Below are 16732 nucleotides of genomic sequence, written 5' to 3' on the forward strand. Positions count from 1 at the left end.
CCAATATTACTCGCCATCTTTCTTGCACTGCTTATGTTAGCTTGTGATCTTCAGGGGCTGTGAGCTAGCAACTAATCAAATGATCATGGGAAATAGGCTGAGGCTTACTTCCGCACCAACAGTTCCACCCACAACTCCTGTCGCTCTGTCAAACTATGGCCTTGAAAACAAAGTTTTTGAGATTTTGGCTAAAAACTTTATAATATATATAATTAAAAGACCCCTGGGAATATTTTAAAAATAGATAAAAGATGATCATAGTGGGACTTTAAAAATGCGTTGAATTGCAAGTTGACCGTGCTTATAAAAGTCATGTATATTAAGGGTAGGAGTAAATTGGTTTTAAGGAACTAATCAATATACCAGTGATTATGTGTTGGAATTACCTCTAGGATTTATATATTATATACCCAACAATAGTTATTTAAACAGAGCTCCAACACAGGCTAGGTAATGAAAACCAGAATGTAGACTGATGTGGAACAGCGCTTTCCATGGCAAAGGAAACAGTATTCACAGACTCCTGCCTTTTTAATCCAGTTTTTAAAAAGTAAAATGTGGCAAATACATTTTTTGTGTAAAACAGACATCTCTGCTTCATATTCTTAAAAATCTGCATGTCGCCTGTTTGTGTTATTCACAAACATGGGTCCAACTCCACCCCCTTCTACCAACAAGTATTTGGTGTAAAAAAGAAACTAAACTAAATAAATTAATTACCTAATACCTTCAAACTGGGGTGCTCTATAGGAATATCTGACAAGCATAAGTTTCTAACATTTATTTGTTAAAAAGAAAATAGTTATCAGAAACAATCTACACTTCCAATTTAAAAGAAAATTATAAAAAATATATTACAAATCTGTATGGCATTATTTACAGTTACAGCTTTAGTAAGCTCAGAACCAAAGAACATTCAAATAAAATTCACTTCAACCCAGCACTGCTCCGGAGGAACAGGAAAAAGGCTCATGGAACGATGACAGGAGGAGGCGGCGTTCACATGGACGTGTCATAAGAACATCCTGCAAGACAAAAGGAAGTTCATTGAGTTTCTCCCAACCTCATCATATCACAACTAAGTGTCAGTAACTTTGTTAAAATAAGAGGGTTAAGCGTTTCAGTCTAATTAATACTCCTCATGATACCTTTCCAACCTCCTCTGCTCTGATGGGATTTATAAAATTGTTTGGCAAACAAGTATGTGTCGGTCAATGATTCTGCAAGTTGTCCCTTTTAAAAAGAAAGATTTGGTCTGTCATCGTCAGCATAGAAAAACTTCAACTCCAACACAGATTGTTAGAAAGGATTCAGAAAATCACATTGTTTGATTTTTAAAGCATTTATTTGTATAACGGGGCAATAAAACAAGTATTTAACACCAATAAACAAGTTATCTGATTAAAAAACACCTGTTCCCACCCTTAAACAGACTGAAACCTCTTCACCATGACCAAAGAGCTTTCGAATGACACCAGTGGTTGTAGACCTGAACAAGACTGAGATGAACAATTGGGATTTCTTGATTCATTTTTTTTAACATTCTATCTCCTCCAGTTGAAATGATTCTATGATGAACATTACAGACCAAACTCTACTGGTCCTTTTTGCCACCAGCTTGCAGTTGTCTTTTGTGGACCTGCAACACTTGCTATTTCCTGGTTTGTGTGGAACTCAGGAACAGATGGTGGGGGGTTGGTTATAAGGGGAAAAAGAGACAAGCGCCTAAATCTAAACAATTACAATTTTGAAAAAGTCTGCTGCAGAAAAGTGTTGTAATGAGGGGGTGCAAGAGGAGCCATATCAACAGATTCTATGGGGGTCTGCAGATATACCTGTAGAGGGTGGGGTCCAGGAGCACTGCTGTGTCAGCGGGCAGCTTGGACAGGTGAACCACTTTGGTCTTCATTTGCAGTTGGTCATTTTCGTTCACCCAAACATCTGGCAGTCTGACACAAAAAATGTTTCAATGCAACTACATTACACAACAGAGGGTGGGGTGGGGGTGGGGGCATTGAACCTGGTGAAGACTTACATGTCTTCAGGTGTCCAGTGCAACAGCAACTTCACTTTCCCAGAGGCCTCCTTCCTTCTGGCAATGACCTGAAACACAAGCATGAACAAAGTGACACCTGTTGTGCGCTGTCATTTCCTGCAGTGGCACAAGCCAACCCCCACCCTGCTGTGGAACACCACACTGTTTCCGTTGCCCAGGCTCTCAATGTGCGTCGCCAGGTTAAGGCAGATGGCTCGGTGGCGGATGGCGTCCATTGTCTGAGCATCAAAGAAGTCGTGAGGTCTCGCTGTAGACAGAAAGACACGATGAGTGAAGAGTCTGCTGAGACCAGCGAACACAATAGGAGTGAAGAGCAGCAAAGAGCAACAACAAAAATTTTGAATAGTTAACCGATTAATACAAGAAACGTGATGTTTACCACTAAAAGCTGCCAAGGTAAAAGGTAGGATTTAGCCAAGGAACATCCAAAGTTGATGTAGAAAAAGCAGAATAAATGTCATCATACGTCAGGAGAAATGCTCTGCCAAGTAGGAATTTAAACCTTATTTTTTTTTATCATTTATTGGTAGTTATAAACACCATCTATGAATGAAACATTTTCAAAAAAAATATCTGAAAAGCTTTAGTTCATAACAGATTAAAATGACTAAACAGACAGAGTGAATAGAAATACATGTATTTCTACCTGAACATTTTTGGTGAAAATGCATCTTAGTGAGCTTAAAACGTTCACAGAAATAAAACAAGAGCTCTGTAAAACTGACACAGAATAACAGCTGAGCATGTTGTGCTGGAAGAGGAAACAATGTGTCACATCACAACGTTAACTGTGTTTTACCCTCACTGTAACGTGGCTTACCTTTTGCAGCCTTGTGGATTTATTTCAGAACCTTTTTTGTTTTCCTTTATTTCTTTTGTGTTTATAATGATTATATGTTTTATGTGTAAAAACATTTACATGAAATATAGTAAGCTTGTGGTGGGAATTAAAAAGATTTTTCTTATACCTTCTCCTTTTTTGAGCACTTAATCAATGTTTATTATGTTTAACCTTTTTATTTAGTGTTTGAAAACAAAAGGAAATCAATCAATTATGCACCCCTTTTTTAACAGCCAATTGTCTTCTGCCTCCTTAATTTAGTTGTAGACCACTTTCAATCCATCTCTGACTTATGTAAAGTACGCATTCAGCTTACAAAATGTACATAAATCTTAAAGCCTTAAACATCTAGAATTATTGTAAAAAATACTTTTAAAAAAAGATGACTACTCTGATTTTGTGCGTTGTTTTTAGAACGCAACTTCAACAATAAACGAGGGTCCACTGCATTATAATTAAACTATTACAAAAAATTGTATTACGTTCCATAACACAAGTGTGAATGCTATTTGCTAAAGCTGGTCCCTGAGATCCTAACAATGTCCGCTAAATACGGAATTAGCTGAAAAAAGTTAAGAGAAATTTCATAACAGGAAACTTGATCAACTTTAGGAATGCAAAAAAAGACTAAATGAAGAAAATATGCTATTATAAAAGGTTACATGTGCAAATCATCTCAATAAACTATATGCAACGTGTCCTTAGGCTAATAATTTAACAAATGGAAACATTTGATGTATACAATTCTTTGGCTCAACTTTGCTCTTAGTTTAGAAAGACGCATGCTTCAAAAACTGAAGGAGATACTTTTGGAGAGGGGCAAATTGAAGCCCCTCTATAACCTTGGAGAGGATGTAAGGACATCAGAGATGCCAACATTCTGGTCCTTCAAGCCAGAGAACAGTACAGATGGATCTAGCAGAAGAGATGCACCTTGATGCAAAGCCCAAAAGACAGACTCGTTGTCCTGATGTCCAGATGAGTTTCTTCCAACCATCCTAAGTTCCCTCAGAAAGCTTTACAGAGAATGCTGGTCAATCCGAGACGCCTCAGTTAGCCCCAAGCTGCTTCCAGGAGACAAATATGGAATGTGAAACGCTGTACCAGGCTGGCCCACGCCACGACCACCACTTCTACACAGAGATCAGAGCTATTCAAGAGGAGAATGCCAATCTGCTATAGTTACAAGAGTGGATACAGTCAGGCTTAAAGGAACTGCACGAGGCCCGAAGTGAGATCAAAGAGCTAATCAATGTTGCTCGGACACTGAAACCAGAAATGGCTTTGTCCCACAGTCCAGCTCAGCAAACCTGAGTTGCATTACTCCAGATCTCCCTTCCTAAAGTAGAACCTCAGGAGGAGAGCGATTGGCCTGATCCTCCCCCCTGGCCTGAGCCTGAATAAGACTTGCAGAAGGATATGAAGCAGCTTAAGATTGATGGGGTAAGTAACCAACTGTGTTATTCCTCTAGACACTGCTTATGCCTCTCATTGGCCACCTCCTACTCCTCCACCACCACATATGCCACCAGCTGCAGTCTCTGTAGATACAAAACAGTAATTCCTTGAGTCAACCCAGCCCCAATCTCCAGCTACGAGGGCAGCATCATGCATTCAGCTTTCTAACCTCAACGTGCCTTTCACAGTACCTGAACAGCACTACATAGGTCTTCAACCTACCATTCCTAAGTTCCCAAATCCAGACCCCAGCAAGTTTGCCAGGCTTCTTGTAGCCCTAGAAAACATACTTCCTGCTAACACCACCAAACTGTTCAGATACCAAGTCTTGTAGACCACCTTAAGCTGATGCTTATCTGAACTCCCCAACTCCTTACAATGACACCCTGGCAGCTCTCCATGATAAGTTCAGCCAACCCCAACTTGCCCTCAGAAAGATAGCCAGTGTTTTTGATGCATCTGAAGTTAAGTGTGGAGACATTGCTGCATTTCAGAAGTTTGCCCTCCAAATACAGTCCCTGGTGGGGCACTGCAAACCTTGGGCCGTAAAGGTGAAGTCAAACTGAACTGTGGATCACACGTTGCACATCTCTTCGGCAAGCTTCCACCTGAAAAGCGTGCTGATATCTGCAGACACCAGTTTAAGCAGGCAGGAACCAGTCACACCTTAATTGACCTGTCAAAGTGGTTACTCTATGGCTACGTTCACACTGCAGGCTGAAATGACCCAATTCCGAATTTTTTGCCCCTAAGCGGCCCAATTCCGATCTTTTCATGACAGTCTGAATGACACAGATCCGATCTTTTCAATTGCGACCCAGGCCCCGTGGGTTTGCCATCCTGATTCCGAATTGTAGCCGTTCTTTTCAATTGCGACCGCCGTCTGACCGGCCAGGTGACTTGATTCCAAACCGTACGTCATCGACACGCAACAAACGTCATCATTTTGCGTTGAAGTAGGCGGGAACGAGAACGTGCACATTTCCTTTCCACAACAGTGGGTACAGAAGATCCCGACTCCATTGCCTTCTTAAAATGAGAAGATTGTAATTGTGCTGCTCCTTCGTGAAAATAAATTTAATATTACAAAAAGAGCTCCGCTTTTGACAACACTGTTGTTGACATCCATTGTTAAAGTTTGCTCCGCAAACAACAAGTGACGTCTTTCACCGTTAAGTATTCTTCTGGCTTCTGCGCATGCGGGTCTCGTTTGGGTCGTGTCACGGTCACACTGGAGATCACAAAAGTTCGGATTTACTTGGAAATGTGAACGGTCTAGCAAACAAATCAGATTTTTTCAAAAAATCCGAATTGAGCATTAAGCCCTGCAGTGTGAACGTAGCCTATGAGTCCTGGGGCCAAGGATTCGACAACCAAACCACTCTAAAGACCATCAGAGAGAGGCCAAGTATGAAGAACGAGAGCCGTACAGCCAGATAAAGCGTAATAGGCCTCCATGGCGCTGGTGAGTTAAAGCGAACCTTGTCATCTAAATCTAGTTACATTAAGGAGTAAGTTAAGAGCAAAGTGTTCTGTACCTACTGTAATAGCAATGAACACCATCTAAGTCAGTGTGGTGAAGTTGCCAAACTCTCCAAAGAGCAACTAAAAGACTGGATACAAGTCAATAGCCCTTGTAGCCCCACCTCGCTGCTCAGTGCACATTAAAGAAACCTTATAGCGTGTGCAATAGAAAGCATCTCCTGGCCCTTCATGAAATTAATACAAACTACGAAAGAGTTCCCTAAGAAGTAGCCAAACAAGAAAGGTGCTTAACCAACTCTGCTTCCAACACCCTCTACTTAGATTGACCAGAGCAGTAGGCCGAGTCATGCTGAAAGTGGTTCACATCCCGATCCATTATGGTGGATGGACAACTTGGGCGCTGTCCCTTAAATTGGCCGTTGACGATGTTTGCTGTCAACCATCGGGATGGACGATGATATCGTCGTGGGGGGGGGGATATTTTTAATTTTTTGGTCTTATATAATTGATATTCGTTATTGTACTTTATTACTTTATTTATTTTATTTCCCAACTAATGACTCATCCGCGATGATCCAGTGACTTTAACAAAAAAAAGTAACAAACAAAATAGAAATAAGTATTCCGCTCCCGCACTTAACTAGTCAAGTGGACCGGAGGAGCGCGGATTTACAGCGTTGTGTTTGAGGGGAAGGGGGGTGCTTTGTTACATGAGTGGTATGTGTGGGAGATTTAGGACTGCGATCCGTCCAGCAGCTCTAGGGGAACAAGCTACCGAACTCAGAACCGGGTCTAAAAGTGTGTGTCTGAGCAGAGCTCGGATCGTCAGCGCACACACACAGCGGCGGTGTGAGCTTCAAAGCAGAAATGTCGCTCAGTCCTCAGAAACCGTTCAAACAATCACGTGGATTTGTGTTTCGAGTCCCGTCCCGACAAAATAAAGGCGGATGTTATTCCCACATGTTTACGTGCAGCCAGGATGCAGATAGCAGCACCACCCAAAGCTAATGTTGTTAGCCCGTTTTAGCATACTGCTAATTCTGGCTTCTTTCCGGCTCTGCTCTTCAACAGAAAAAGCGCTGACCACACGGATTAAAATTAAAACAGTCGAACAGGCGTTTCATAATAATCATAACATTATTATTATTTTTTTTTTTTTAACTTGTCCTGTCCAACAGCTAGGCAAACAGATGAGAGCTGAGGGCCTCTTGTGTTGGACATATTTTATTTTAACAAGAGGGGTTATTAATCTTCAGACAAACCAAAGGTATGTCTGAATAAACCCCTTTTGTAATTGAGGCCAAACTTTATTAATTTCAATCATGTTTGAAAATCTTTGGTGTTGGACCGGACGGAAAAGGAAAAAGGGGAAGAAGAGAGAGGGACGTTAGAGAGAGGGGGGGGTAGGAGGGTGATAATAGGAGGGGAAGGGGGGTAAGACCATGAAGCAGCATAGAGCAGACAGGTTTACTGGTTGTTTATCATTACGGTATGGTTCAAATATAGTACAAAAAAGGCGGGGCCTGTTCACACACACTCAAATATTATCAACACACCTGCCAGCTGCAAAAATGTCCACATGTCTACATGTACACAAAACAGATAGTGTTCACGAACGCATACCTATGCCTTTAAACCAACTAGTGTGAAATCTTTCATTCATTCAATCATGCAAACTGTTAGTGCAAAGGTGAGCTAACACCTGTGCTCAATCGTAACATTATTAAAAGCACGTTTAGAAGATCATCTCTTATATTACGGAGCTGACATGTCAATGTATAAAGCCGCTCGGCGGAAGTCATATCCTCAGTCATTCCGGTTTTCCAAACCCTACTGCGCATGTGCGAATGATTTATTCCGACCAAAAGTGTGACACATGTGAACTTTTGTTATATTCTGAAAACATTTTTCTGGGACCATGTACACAGTTGGATTCTAATCCGACCATTGATACGATCAAGATATTTTGAACATGTAACCGCGGCTTATGGTGTCTACTCGCAGCGTGGCGGGGGCGTGGCATCATGATGGTGTCTCTCCATCGGGATGTCAATCACCCATCACGATGGACGATACCATCGTCCATCGTGATGGGTGATTGACATCCCGATGGAGAGACACAACCCTAAACTGAGCGCCTTTGCTACTGGATGATGGGTCTGAAAGGTTAAAGCTGCTACCATCAGCAGCCAAAGCTTTGGGCATTAAGGAAACACCTGAACATCTCCCTCTTCACACAGTCAGACAGGATATCCGCATCCTGCATGGACCTGCTGTGACCTTCCATATCTCCTCAGTGGCTAAACCTCACACCAGCTACAAGATTGAGAGTGCCTTTACAGATAACCGTCTCAGCCTTGCCCAGCACACCCATCCGATGGAAAGCCAGCAGAAGTTCAGGCACCTCCGTGGTCTTCCCATTCCCGCTCTTAGATATGCCGAATCTTTCCCCATCCGTTCTGACCAGCCTCACCTCATCACACCAATTTAGCCCATCAGACTTAGCTACCCCAGCAGCCCAGCAACATTTCTCACAAAACATGGGTGGACCCTTTAAGGCCAAGTTCATACCTGGTGGGCCGGCCTACCAATGCAGTGCAGTGCCCGTTTGATTTTTTTCCCCATCAAAGCTTGAACAGCTTTACAAGCATGTGGAGAAGCTCTGGCAAATGGACAACATGCCGAACCAACCTGAAAGACAAGTTGGATGTGGACACCTACATCATGGCCCTAAGGAGATTCATTGCCAGATGTGGAACACCAGCGGAGATCTGGTCTGACTAACTTCAAAAGTGGAGAACATGATCTCAAGGACGCCTTCACAAGAATGGGACCTGCTCTACAGCAACAGCTTGCTAAGCAGAGAATCAAGTTCCACTTCCACCCACCAGCAGCTCCTAACTTTGGTGGCATGTGAAAGTTGGAAATCCGTTATGTGAACACCTCTGCTGGAGCCCAATCAGTATATGAGGAAGTCCTTCTCACTGTGCTCCTGGATGTGGAGTCCATCCTTAACTCTAAACCTCTTGGCTACAACTCTGCGGACGTGGCAGACATCGACCCTGTGGCAGTCTCCTGATGGCGCGACCTGACGGATTGTTGGCTCAGGTAGTCTATCCAGACATTGAGATCCTGAGTCGGAGACGTTGGCGGCACTCACAGGTGCTCGCTGACAACATTTGGGCGAGATTCCTCTAGGAATACCTCCCCACCCCGCAGACTAGACAGATATAGCATTTGGCCACTCCAGAACTCTCCGTGGGTGTGGTGGTCCTGTTAGTTGAGCCTCAGCTGCCTGGCCATAGAAAGAGTTGTCAAGATTCATCAGAGTGATGATGACACATCCGGCCGGCTGATGTTGAGATTAACAGACGTGTACAACCGACCAGGGGCCCGTTTGGTTATATTACCCGCATTGCCATCTGGGAATTTGTTTGAGTTTGCACTCTGTACTAGGTTTTTATTTGAAGCAAATGTGTTTTGCACAGAATGCTTGTGCACATGAGAAGAATGTGTGTGAATGTGAAAATATGTATGTTGTGTGTATGCACGTGATACGTATGGGTGTTCATATGTTCAGTATGCATGTGCACGTGAGCAGCTACGTACGGAGGGAGCGCCTATATTTGTTCCTGAGCTTTCTCTTCTTGTGGCCGGCCTTGGACGGAGATTCCTCCTTTGTTCTGCCTTGACTGGATGCTTTGGAGGAGCCCTGGGAGCTGAAGTGGGTGGGTACGTGGCGGGCAAGCCCCCCCTGTGAGGCAAATGTGGCACTGCACCCCCCCACTACACACTAAAGAAACAGAAATGGAAGACAAATGAGAGACCCGATCGGATGGAAGACATTAAGTTTAAGTTGTGTTACCTTAAAGGGCTTGTCTCCGCTGTGGCTCAGCATGTGCCTCTGGAGCCAGCTCTGACTGGTGGACGGGGTGTTGTATACCTTACACCCCTTCCACAGACACACGAACACCTGAGGAAGCACACACACACACTCTGTACCAACTATTGTTTGAATCTGGGATGAGGTCTGAGCCAACACATTTGCAACATTTTTGTAGTTTGACACCATCTTAAAACAATCTAGTTTTTTTGTGTTTCATTAGCATCAGGAACAAAACTGGGGGTCAGATCCTCCTGACTAAACCAGCCTGAACTGTAGTTACAAAGACGCCACTTTCCTGTTCATAATACATTATTATAGGTATGTTTAAAAAATACATAAGGAGTAAGTACCAAGAAGCAATGAAACATTGATGAACAGGCTTACAAATACAGTGTGGCCATGGTATACTGCACATACATGTAATACATTTATAAGTATTTTTTTTCCTGCTCTGAGGAATGACCATAAGCAGTGGGAGGAAAAAAAGGAAATGAAGAGGGAAAAAGGAAGGAAAGAAAAAGTGAAGAGATAAGGAAAGAGAGAGGGAGGAGAAGCAGAAAATAATGAGGGCAAGAGAAAAGGGTAAAAAGAAGAAACTTGTATATATGTGTTTACACGTGTCGTTTGTTTTGTTTGGGTGTTGTTTCTTTTTTCAGCTGAGACGTCTATTTCTTTTTTCCTTCTCTTTTACAGGGGGCGTGGTGTGTGGTCAGAGTGTGTTTGTCGAATGTTAACGTTATAATGTCAAATAGTTTAATCTTGTTCTTGTTGTTTTTCTGTTATGAGTATTGTTGAGTGGGGATTGCATTCTTATAATCCTAAATTTCTTCCATTCCCCTTTCAAATCTTATTTTTAAAGTCTAGTGTAGACTTGCATTTCATTTCATGTAAATGTTGATTTGATTTGAAATAAATATTGTACTACTACTAATATTTACCCTGAGCAGTGCGATACTTAATATTCATACTATAATCTAGTGGAGCGGGCCAACCACCTGACTGTGGAGTGAGTGTTATTCAGAACTGGGCTCTAGAACCTGCTGAATAGGACAAATTGTAGCAGTCATCAAACAAAAGCCACACCTGTGGTTGTGACTGTATCTAGTTAGCATGATGCTAACAGCCAGCGTGCTGGCCCCCATTATGTTTCTCCTAATAAGCTTTAAGAAACTTCCAAACTGGGTTGACTGCATGTCTTTAGCTTAGTCAGCGTAGGATAATAATCTATTGCTTTATCAGTTTTTTCATGCATTCTTGACATTATTTACATGTCCTCACTTTCCATTTAATATGCAATTTATTTCACATTTGTCTACTGTTTATTTACTGTTTATATCTGACATCATGTTGCACTGAAAATACCCAAAGTGGGGCAACAAAGACTGCGCTCGTGTTTATTCTTCAAGGCCCATTCCGATCATCGTTTGATTTATTTTCATAGCGTTTTCTCCAGAGCAGCAGGAGTTCATTAGAAAGACTCAAATGCAATTGGAATCTTAATTTTCTTTATCTTGGACATGTTAAAAACACCCAAAACACAATTTTCATTGGGGTGGGTATGTCAGTATTTGCTAATGAAGTTCAATAGGATTCTGTTTAGATAGTTTCATTTGTGTTAGTCTGAATGCATAAGTATACGTGTTTGAGCGGTAGTTGCTGAATGTCCATGTTTACTTGTGCGTATATGAACATTATTGAAGCCAAACGGTATGCTTGTAACATTTGAGTGTCTGTGAACAGGCCCCACCCCTTTTAGGTTTGTTATACAGTCCAGACCAAAAGTTTGGACACACCTTCTTATTCAAGTGAATGGGAAGGTGTGTCCAAACTTTTGGTCTGTATTGTACATCTAAACCTGTCCGTAATGCTTATAAACATCCAGCAACTTGTTGCTTTATGATTTTACCCCCCCTCCCTTCTATAACCCCCCCCAACATCCCTCTCTCTTCTCCCCTCCTTTTCTTTTTCTTCCGGTCCAACAAAAGATCTGTTACAAATATAATTAATATGAATAAAGTTTTGCCTAAATTACAAAAGGGGTTTATTCAAATATACACTTTGTGTCAGAAGATTTATAACCTCTGCTGTAATGGTAAAATATGTCCAACACAAGAAGTTTTCAGCTCTCATCTGTTTGCTCAGCTGTTGGCCAGGACAAGTAAATAAAAAAAGCGGTGTGTTTAGACTGACTGCAAAAATGATGGATGTAATAATAAAAATGTCTCAAAGTTGGACTTACATCGTCATTGAGACAGAGACTTCTAAAACTAAACGAAGATACGAAGGACTTTCGCGCTACAATCCAAGATTTTTGGGAGAAGGGAGAGACACATTAACTTCATTAAGAAGTACAGGTTATACCAGTGTATGAATCCTGTGTATGGGAGAGAGAGAGCGGTCTTCCTAATGGTGCTGTGTCTGTTATAGGCTTCTTTAACATTCACCTTGCTGTTTTTTTTTTAAGTCAAACTGAACTATACATTTTACATTCCCTCTTGGTCCAATACGTACCTGCTATGTTTATAAAGAGATGCTGATATGAAACACAATCAGCAGCTGGTGAACATATATGTTTGCAAATAAACCTTTCTAGCTTCAGGTTCTGGTGGTCCAAGTGTACTGTAAAGCTCTGCTCAGAACTTAAATCAGGGATCCACTCACCCCCCCTCTCTGTCGGTCCACATGGGAAGCTCGGATGTGCTCTGCCAGGTCTGGGCTGCTGGAGAACAGCAGCTGGCATTCATCCCAGAAGCAGGTGTAGCTCAGGGACTTTCCGCCTGCCACTGCTGAAGCCGCTGCCGTCACTCCCCCATCATGGCTACTGAGCATGGCAGGGGTGGAGCGCCCGCTGGACGCAGTGCTTTCCATGTCCATCAAGGTGGAGCTGATACTGAAGCACACAAAAAACTAGAGGAAGTCGGGCCGTAACCTGGCAGCAAATCTGTTGTTCAGAATATTGAGGCCGGTCCCAGCCACTATGTACATTTTGAACATATTGCACAAGGAAAAACTGGTCATACGTGAATTTACAGTGCTCCGCATAAATGAGCACACCCCACTACATTTTGTCAGAAAACCTTTGGTGTCCTTTCAGAATCAGTATTTTCTCTGAAATACTATGCTACAATATACACCTACAAAGGAGGGCCATTGATTGCAAACAAGAGATTTTAATTTGCACACACAAAAGTGATTTTCCTAACAAATTAATTCAAGCCCATGTTGGAAAAATGAGTACCCCCCCAGCCACATTCTTAGGAGAAAAGCCAGACTTAAGACTACAAAATTCTAATTAACAGGCAGACAAGTGAGTCAAATGGTTCATTTAAGAGGTGTCCAGCACCATACGGGGCACACTGCAGGGGAATGGCATGCATGGTTATCATCCATGAAGGAAGCCTCTCCTAAAGCTCATGCACAGAAAAGCATGCCTAGAATTTGCTAGGGTCCATGCTGAAAAAAATGAAGACTACTGGGACTCAATACTCTGGAGTGATGAGATAAAGATCACGGTTTTTGGAAATGATGGTTTCAAAACTGTATGGCGTCACAAAGGTAAGGATCTCAAAGAAGAATGCATGGTGCCTACAGTGATAAAATGGTGGTGGCAGTGTCCTGATGTGGGCCTGCGTGAGTGCTGCTGGTGTGGGGGAGCTGCATTTCATTGATGGTATCATGAACTCAACAATGTAGTGCTCTATACTGAAGAGAAGATGCTGCCATCAATTGATGCATTTGGTCGTGGAGCACTTTTCCAACATGACAATGATCCAAAACACACTTCTTAAGCTGCTGTTGCATTTCTGAAGAACAGGCTGAAGGTGATTGAACGGCCAAGTATGTCTCCTGATCTGAACCCAATCGAACACCTAAGTATTCTGAAGCCACAAGTTCAGCATCACTTTCACTCCAGCATGCAGGCTCTAAAAGAGGTTATTCTTGAAGAATGGAAAAAGATAGATGTTGCAATATGTTGCCAACTTGTTCATTCCATGCCTAGAAGACTTGGTGCTGTCCTTCAAAATCCTGGTGCTCATTCAAAACACTAGATGTATTCGTTTTTGTTGCAGGGTGTATTCATGTTTGCTTCAACAAAGTTAAGGGAAACTGAAGATTATGTGATCTAAATTAAATCATTAACCTTAATTAATTTCATGTTCTGGTGTTAAAGAATGCTCAATAAACCTCAACCTTGGAAAAAGTTTGGAAATTATTTCTTTTGTTCATCAAGCTACTAATTAAATTAGAACTTTTTAAAGGGGGTGCACTAATTTATGCTGACGTGGAAGAAGTGAGCAAAGTTGTGGTCTTTACGTCAGAATTCTTTGCAATACATTAGTGGTTTGTGCATCAATTACATAATTTGAACGTGATATGTGTGCGGAAGAAAAGTGGTTCATCTGTGGTACATTTGTGAAAGGTTTGTTAGACATATGTGGAACGGTCGTGAAAAGCCACAAACGTGTATGCATCTCACAAAAATCAAGCACAACTGTGTAGGATTTATGTAATAATTGTGTCTAAACAACATAATTTTCAACTGACCATGAACAGCTCAAAACAGAATTCAAGTAAAAACCAGTCGGCCGAAATCCTTGATGGACATCTGCGCACATCGAAAAAATGACGAATGTAAGAAACACTCATAAATTATGTACCGGTAAATCACGCATGAATCACGAAGAGACCACCATTTCATACGTGGAAAATGCACAAAATGCACGTAGTGGGGATGTGACACGGCCTTAAAATGATGTGTAATTTGTGCAGGTTTTGATCGCAGCAGAATCCTGCAGCCTTCATCTTGACCTCCATCCACCTTCATGCCATCTAAAAGTACTGACACGTAAACACAGAAGATCCCCATTCAAAAAGTTCTGATAGTCTTTGATCTAAAGGAAAACATTTTGGTTACAGTCGTCGTTCACAAAAACATTTCAAAACAATACGTTTTTATATTAATATGATAAATATAATTGGATTTTGTAAGCTAAGATTGGTTAGGATTTTTTTAACCCTAGTTTATAATTTTTGGTTTTGTCAGACAGATTGTTAAGGTTAGTAATTCTGACCAAACAAACAAGTTTACGTCTTTTCTAGATTCATGGTTCTCTGTATATCCCTCAGATCATCATCATCTGTTTTGTCCAGAGGAAGGCAACTAATCCCACAATGCACCTGACCATAAGAAAGCTGCATCTGTTTGATTGTTCAGCTTTTATGTCACAATCATGGCAGTCTTTAAACAACCCTTATGATATCAATTTATCATAAATATGAATCACAGTGATGATTACTAAATTAACACTTTTCTTAACTAAAAAAGAAAAAATATATGCGTATTTGTTTCTAATGCGAAAAGATTTAAGGGAAAAACTCGCATCAGGTAAATATCAAGCTAACTCACGACGATGTATTACTCATTTTTAAACAGTTTTACACCGTTTTGCACTTGATGTGGCTTGTTTATCCAATTCAACAAGTTTCTGTGAAGGAAACATTTAAATATTTTCCAGGTTCACGGAACGGGTCCACAGATGCTGGAAAAACCGGTTCTGTCGTGCTAAGAAGATTGCAGCTTTGACGTAAGTGTTTTTTACCTAAACTCATTTAGTACTTCATCTCCAAATTTATCTCGCCTAACCAGCGTTCTAATTTTTATTCTTTTATTTACTTAATTCAACTAGACATCGTTGCCTCCATGAATTCTGATTAGCACGCGCTCCCTGAGGGAGATGCCTTCCTGGCCTCCATCTCTTCACCCAGAGGTGCTTCATTTCCGCGCGGCTGAGTCGTAAAAGCGCACGTGACCTCTTTTAGGACGGCGCATAATTATATCCTCACGCGACCTTTGCGGGTCCTCAGAGTCTTCCTCACCTGTCTTCAGAATCCACTCGGCAGGGCGACTCCCTGTCCAGTGACCCCAGCTCGGTGCCAGTCTGGCTTTCGGAACCGCGCTCGTGCCCTTCCGCGGATTCGATACACCTTCTAGGTGCTCTTTGTTCTCCTTCAGGCACCCGCGCGCCCTCCACGCGGTAACACAAGCCCGCCCGAGCCCGGCTCCCCCCACGGGGCTCAGGGGGTTGAGCGCCGGGTTCTTCTCCATTCGCAGGTTCGGTGGGCTGACAACCAGGCGGGTTTTGGCCGCCCTTGTCCTCACCCGGGCACCGCGCGCTGCTCACGCGTGGTCTTCCCTCGCCGTCGCTCGGTTCAGACACCGGCACAGCCGCGCAAGTTCCTGATGAAGAACCGGGTCCGTTCGGAGTTGAATGAAGTTCGGGTCTGAGGGCCCCGTCAGCCATTCTCAAACAGCGGTTTGTTCTAAATATTCGTACAGAGAAGTTGGGCCCGGGCCGGCGTGCTCTTCTGCTCAGACTCCAGCAAACCCAGGAGCTTTACATCATGACGTCGGCTTCGCGGAGCCAAAGCTCGTCTATTTGAAAAGACGGTTCACTTCGTCCTGCAATGGTGAGACGTTGATTTCGGGGAGCCAAAGCTGGTCTATACGGATGGGCTGTCCACTTCGTTTCACTATCATCAGCCAGGAAGGTTTGGAGAACCAGGAGGGTCTTTGAGACAAGAACTTAGACTTAATGATAATGATAAATTCTGTCATAAATTTCACGATAAAAATCCAGGTGCTAGTTTAAAAAAAAAGGTCAGATTGCAAAATGTTTTGGAATACCACATTTTCAACTTTTCCTTTAATTTTGTTGTGGTTTTGAAAATGAATTTGAAAAAGCAGCATCTAAAAGGACTACTAAATCGCATATTTCTTCAATTTTGTTCGACCCCCCCCCCCAAAAAAAGACTGTAATATTATGCCATGTATTTGTAAAAAAAAATGTTTTTATTAATTTTACATTTATTTCACATTATATTACTTATCATTAAAAACTGTGATGCTATTTAAAGGGCTTTACTTGTTCTCCGATATGGATGGATCCAGAATGAATGTTTGTTCTCTCAAAATTTCTTGTTGTCTTGAATTGTAACTTTACATGAA

The 16732-nt window shown here is 42.1% G+C and overlaps 1 protein-coding gene across 1 annotated transcript; it reads right to left on the reverse strand.

Annotated features, from left to right (window-relative positions):
- Positions 1-512: 512 nt before the first annotated feature.
- On the reverse strand, positions 513-16267 carry LOC101173755 (zinc finger protein aebp2-like). Its single transcript, XM_004082987.5, has 8 exons — positions 15604-16267; positions 12388-12616; positions 9706-9813; positions 9450-9633; positions 2179-2303; positions 2036-2103; positions 1836-1949; positions 513-1025 (listed from the first exon to the last, which is right to left on the reverse strand). The coding sequence occupies exons 1-8, from the start codon at positions 16026-16028 to the stop codon at positions 1013-1015; spliced, it is 1266 nt and encodes a 421-aa protein (XP_004083035.1). The 5' UTR covers positions 16029-16267; the 3' UTR covers positions 513-1012.
- Positions 16268-16732: the final 465 nt, after the last annotated feature.

This window comes from Oryzias latipes, chromosome 23, assembly GCF_053564925.1.
Source record: "Oryzias latipes strain Hd-rR chromosome 23, Olatipes_Hd-rR_3.1".
Lineage (NCBI taxonomy): Eukaryota > Metazoa > Chordata > Actinopteri > Beloniformes > Adrianichthyidae > Oryzias > Oryzias latipes.

Excerpts from the sequence above, each read along its gene's own strand:
- LOC101173755 (XM_004082987.5), bottom strand. The coding sequence starts at position 16,028 with ATGGCTGACGGGGCCCTCAGACCCGAACTTCATTCAACTCCGAACGGA. Across the intron at positions 9,814-12,387 it reads TGGACCGACAGAGAGGGGGG|GTGTTCGTGTGTCTGTGGAA; the intron begins GTGAGTGGATCC and ends GTGCTTCCTCAG. Across the intron at positions 1,950-2,035 it reads CACTGGACACCTGAAGACAT|ACTGCCAGATGTTTGGGTGA; the intron begins GTAAGTCTTCAC and ends TTTTTGTGTCAG.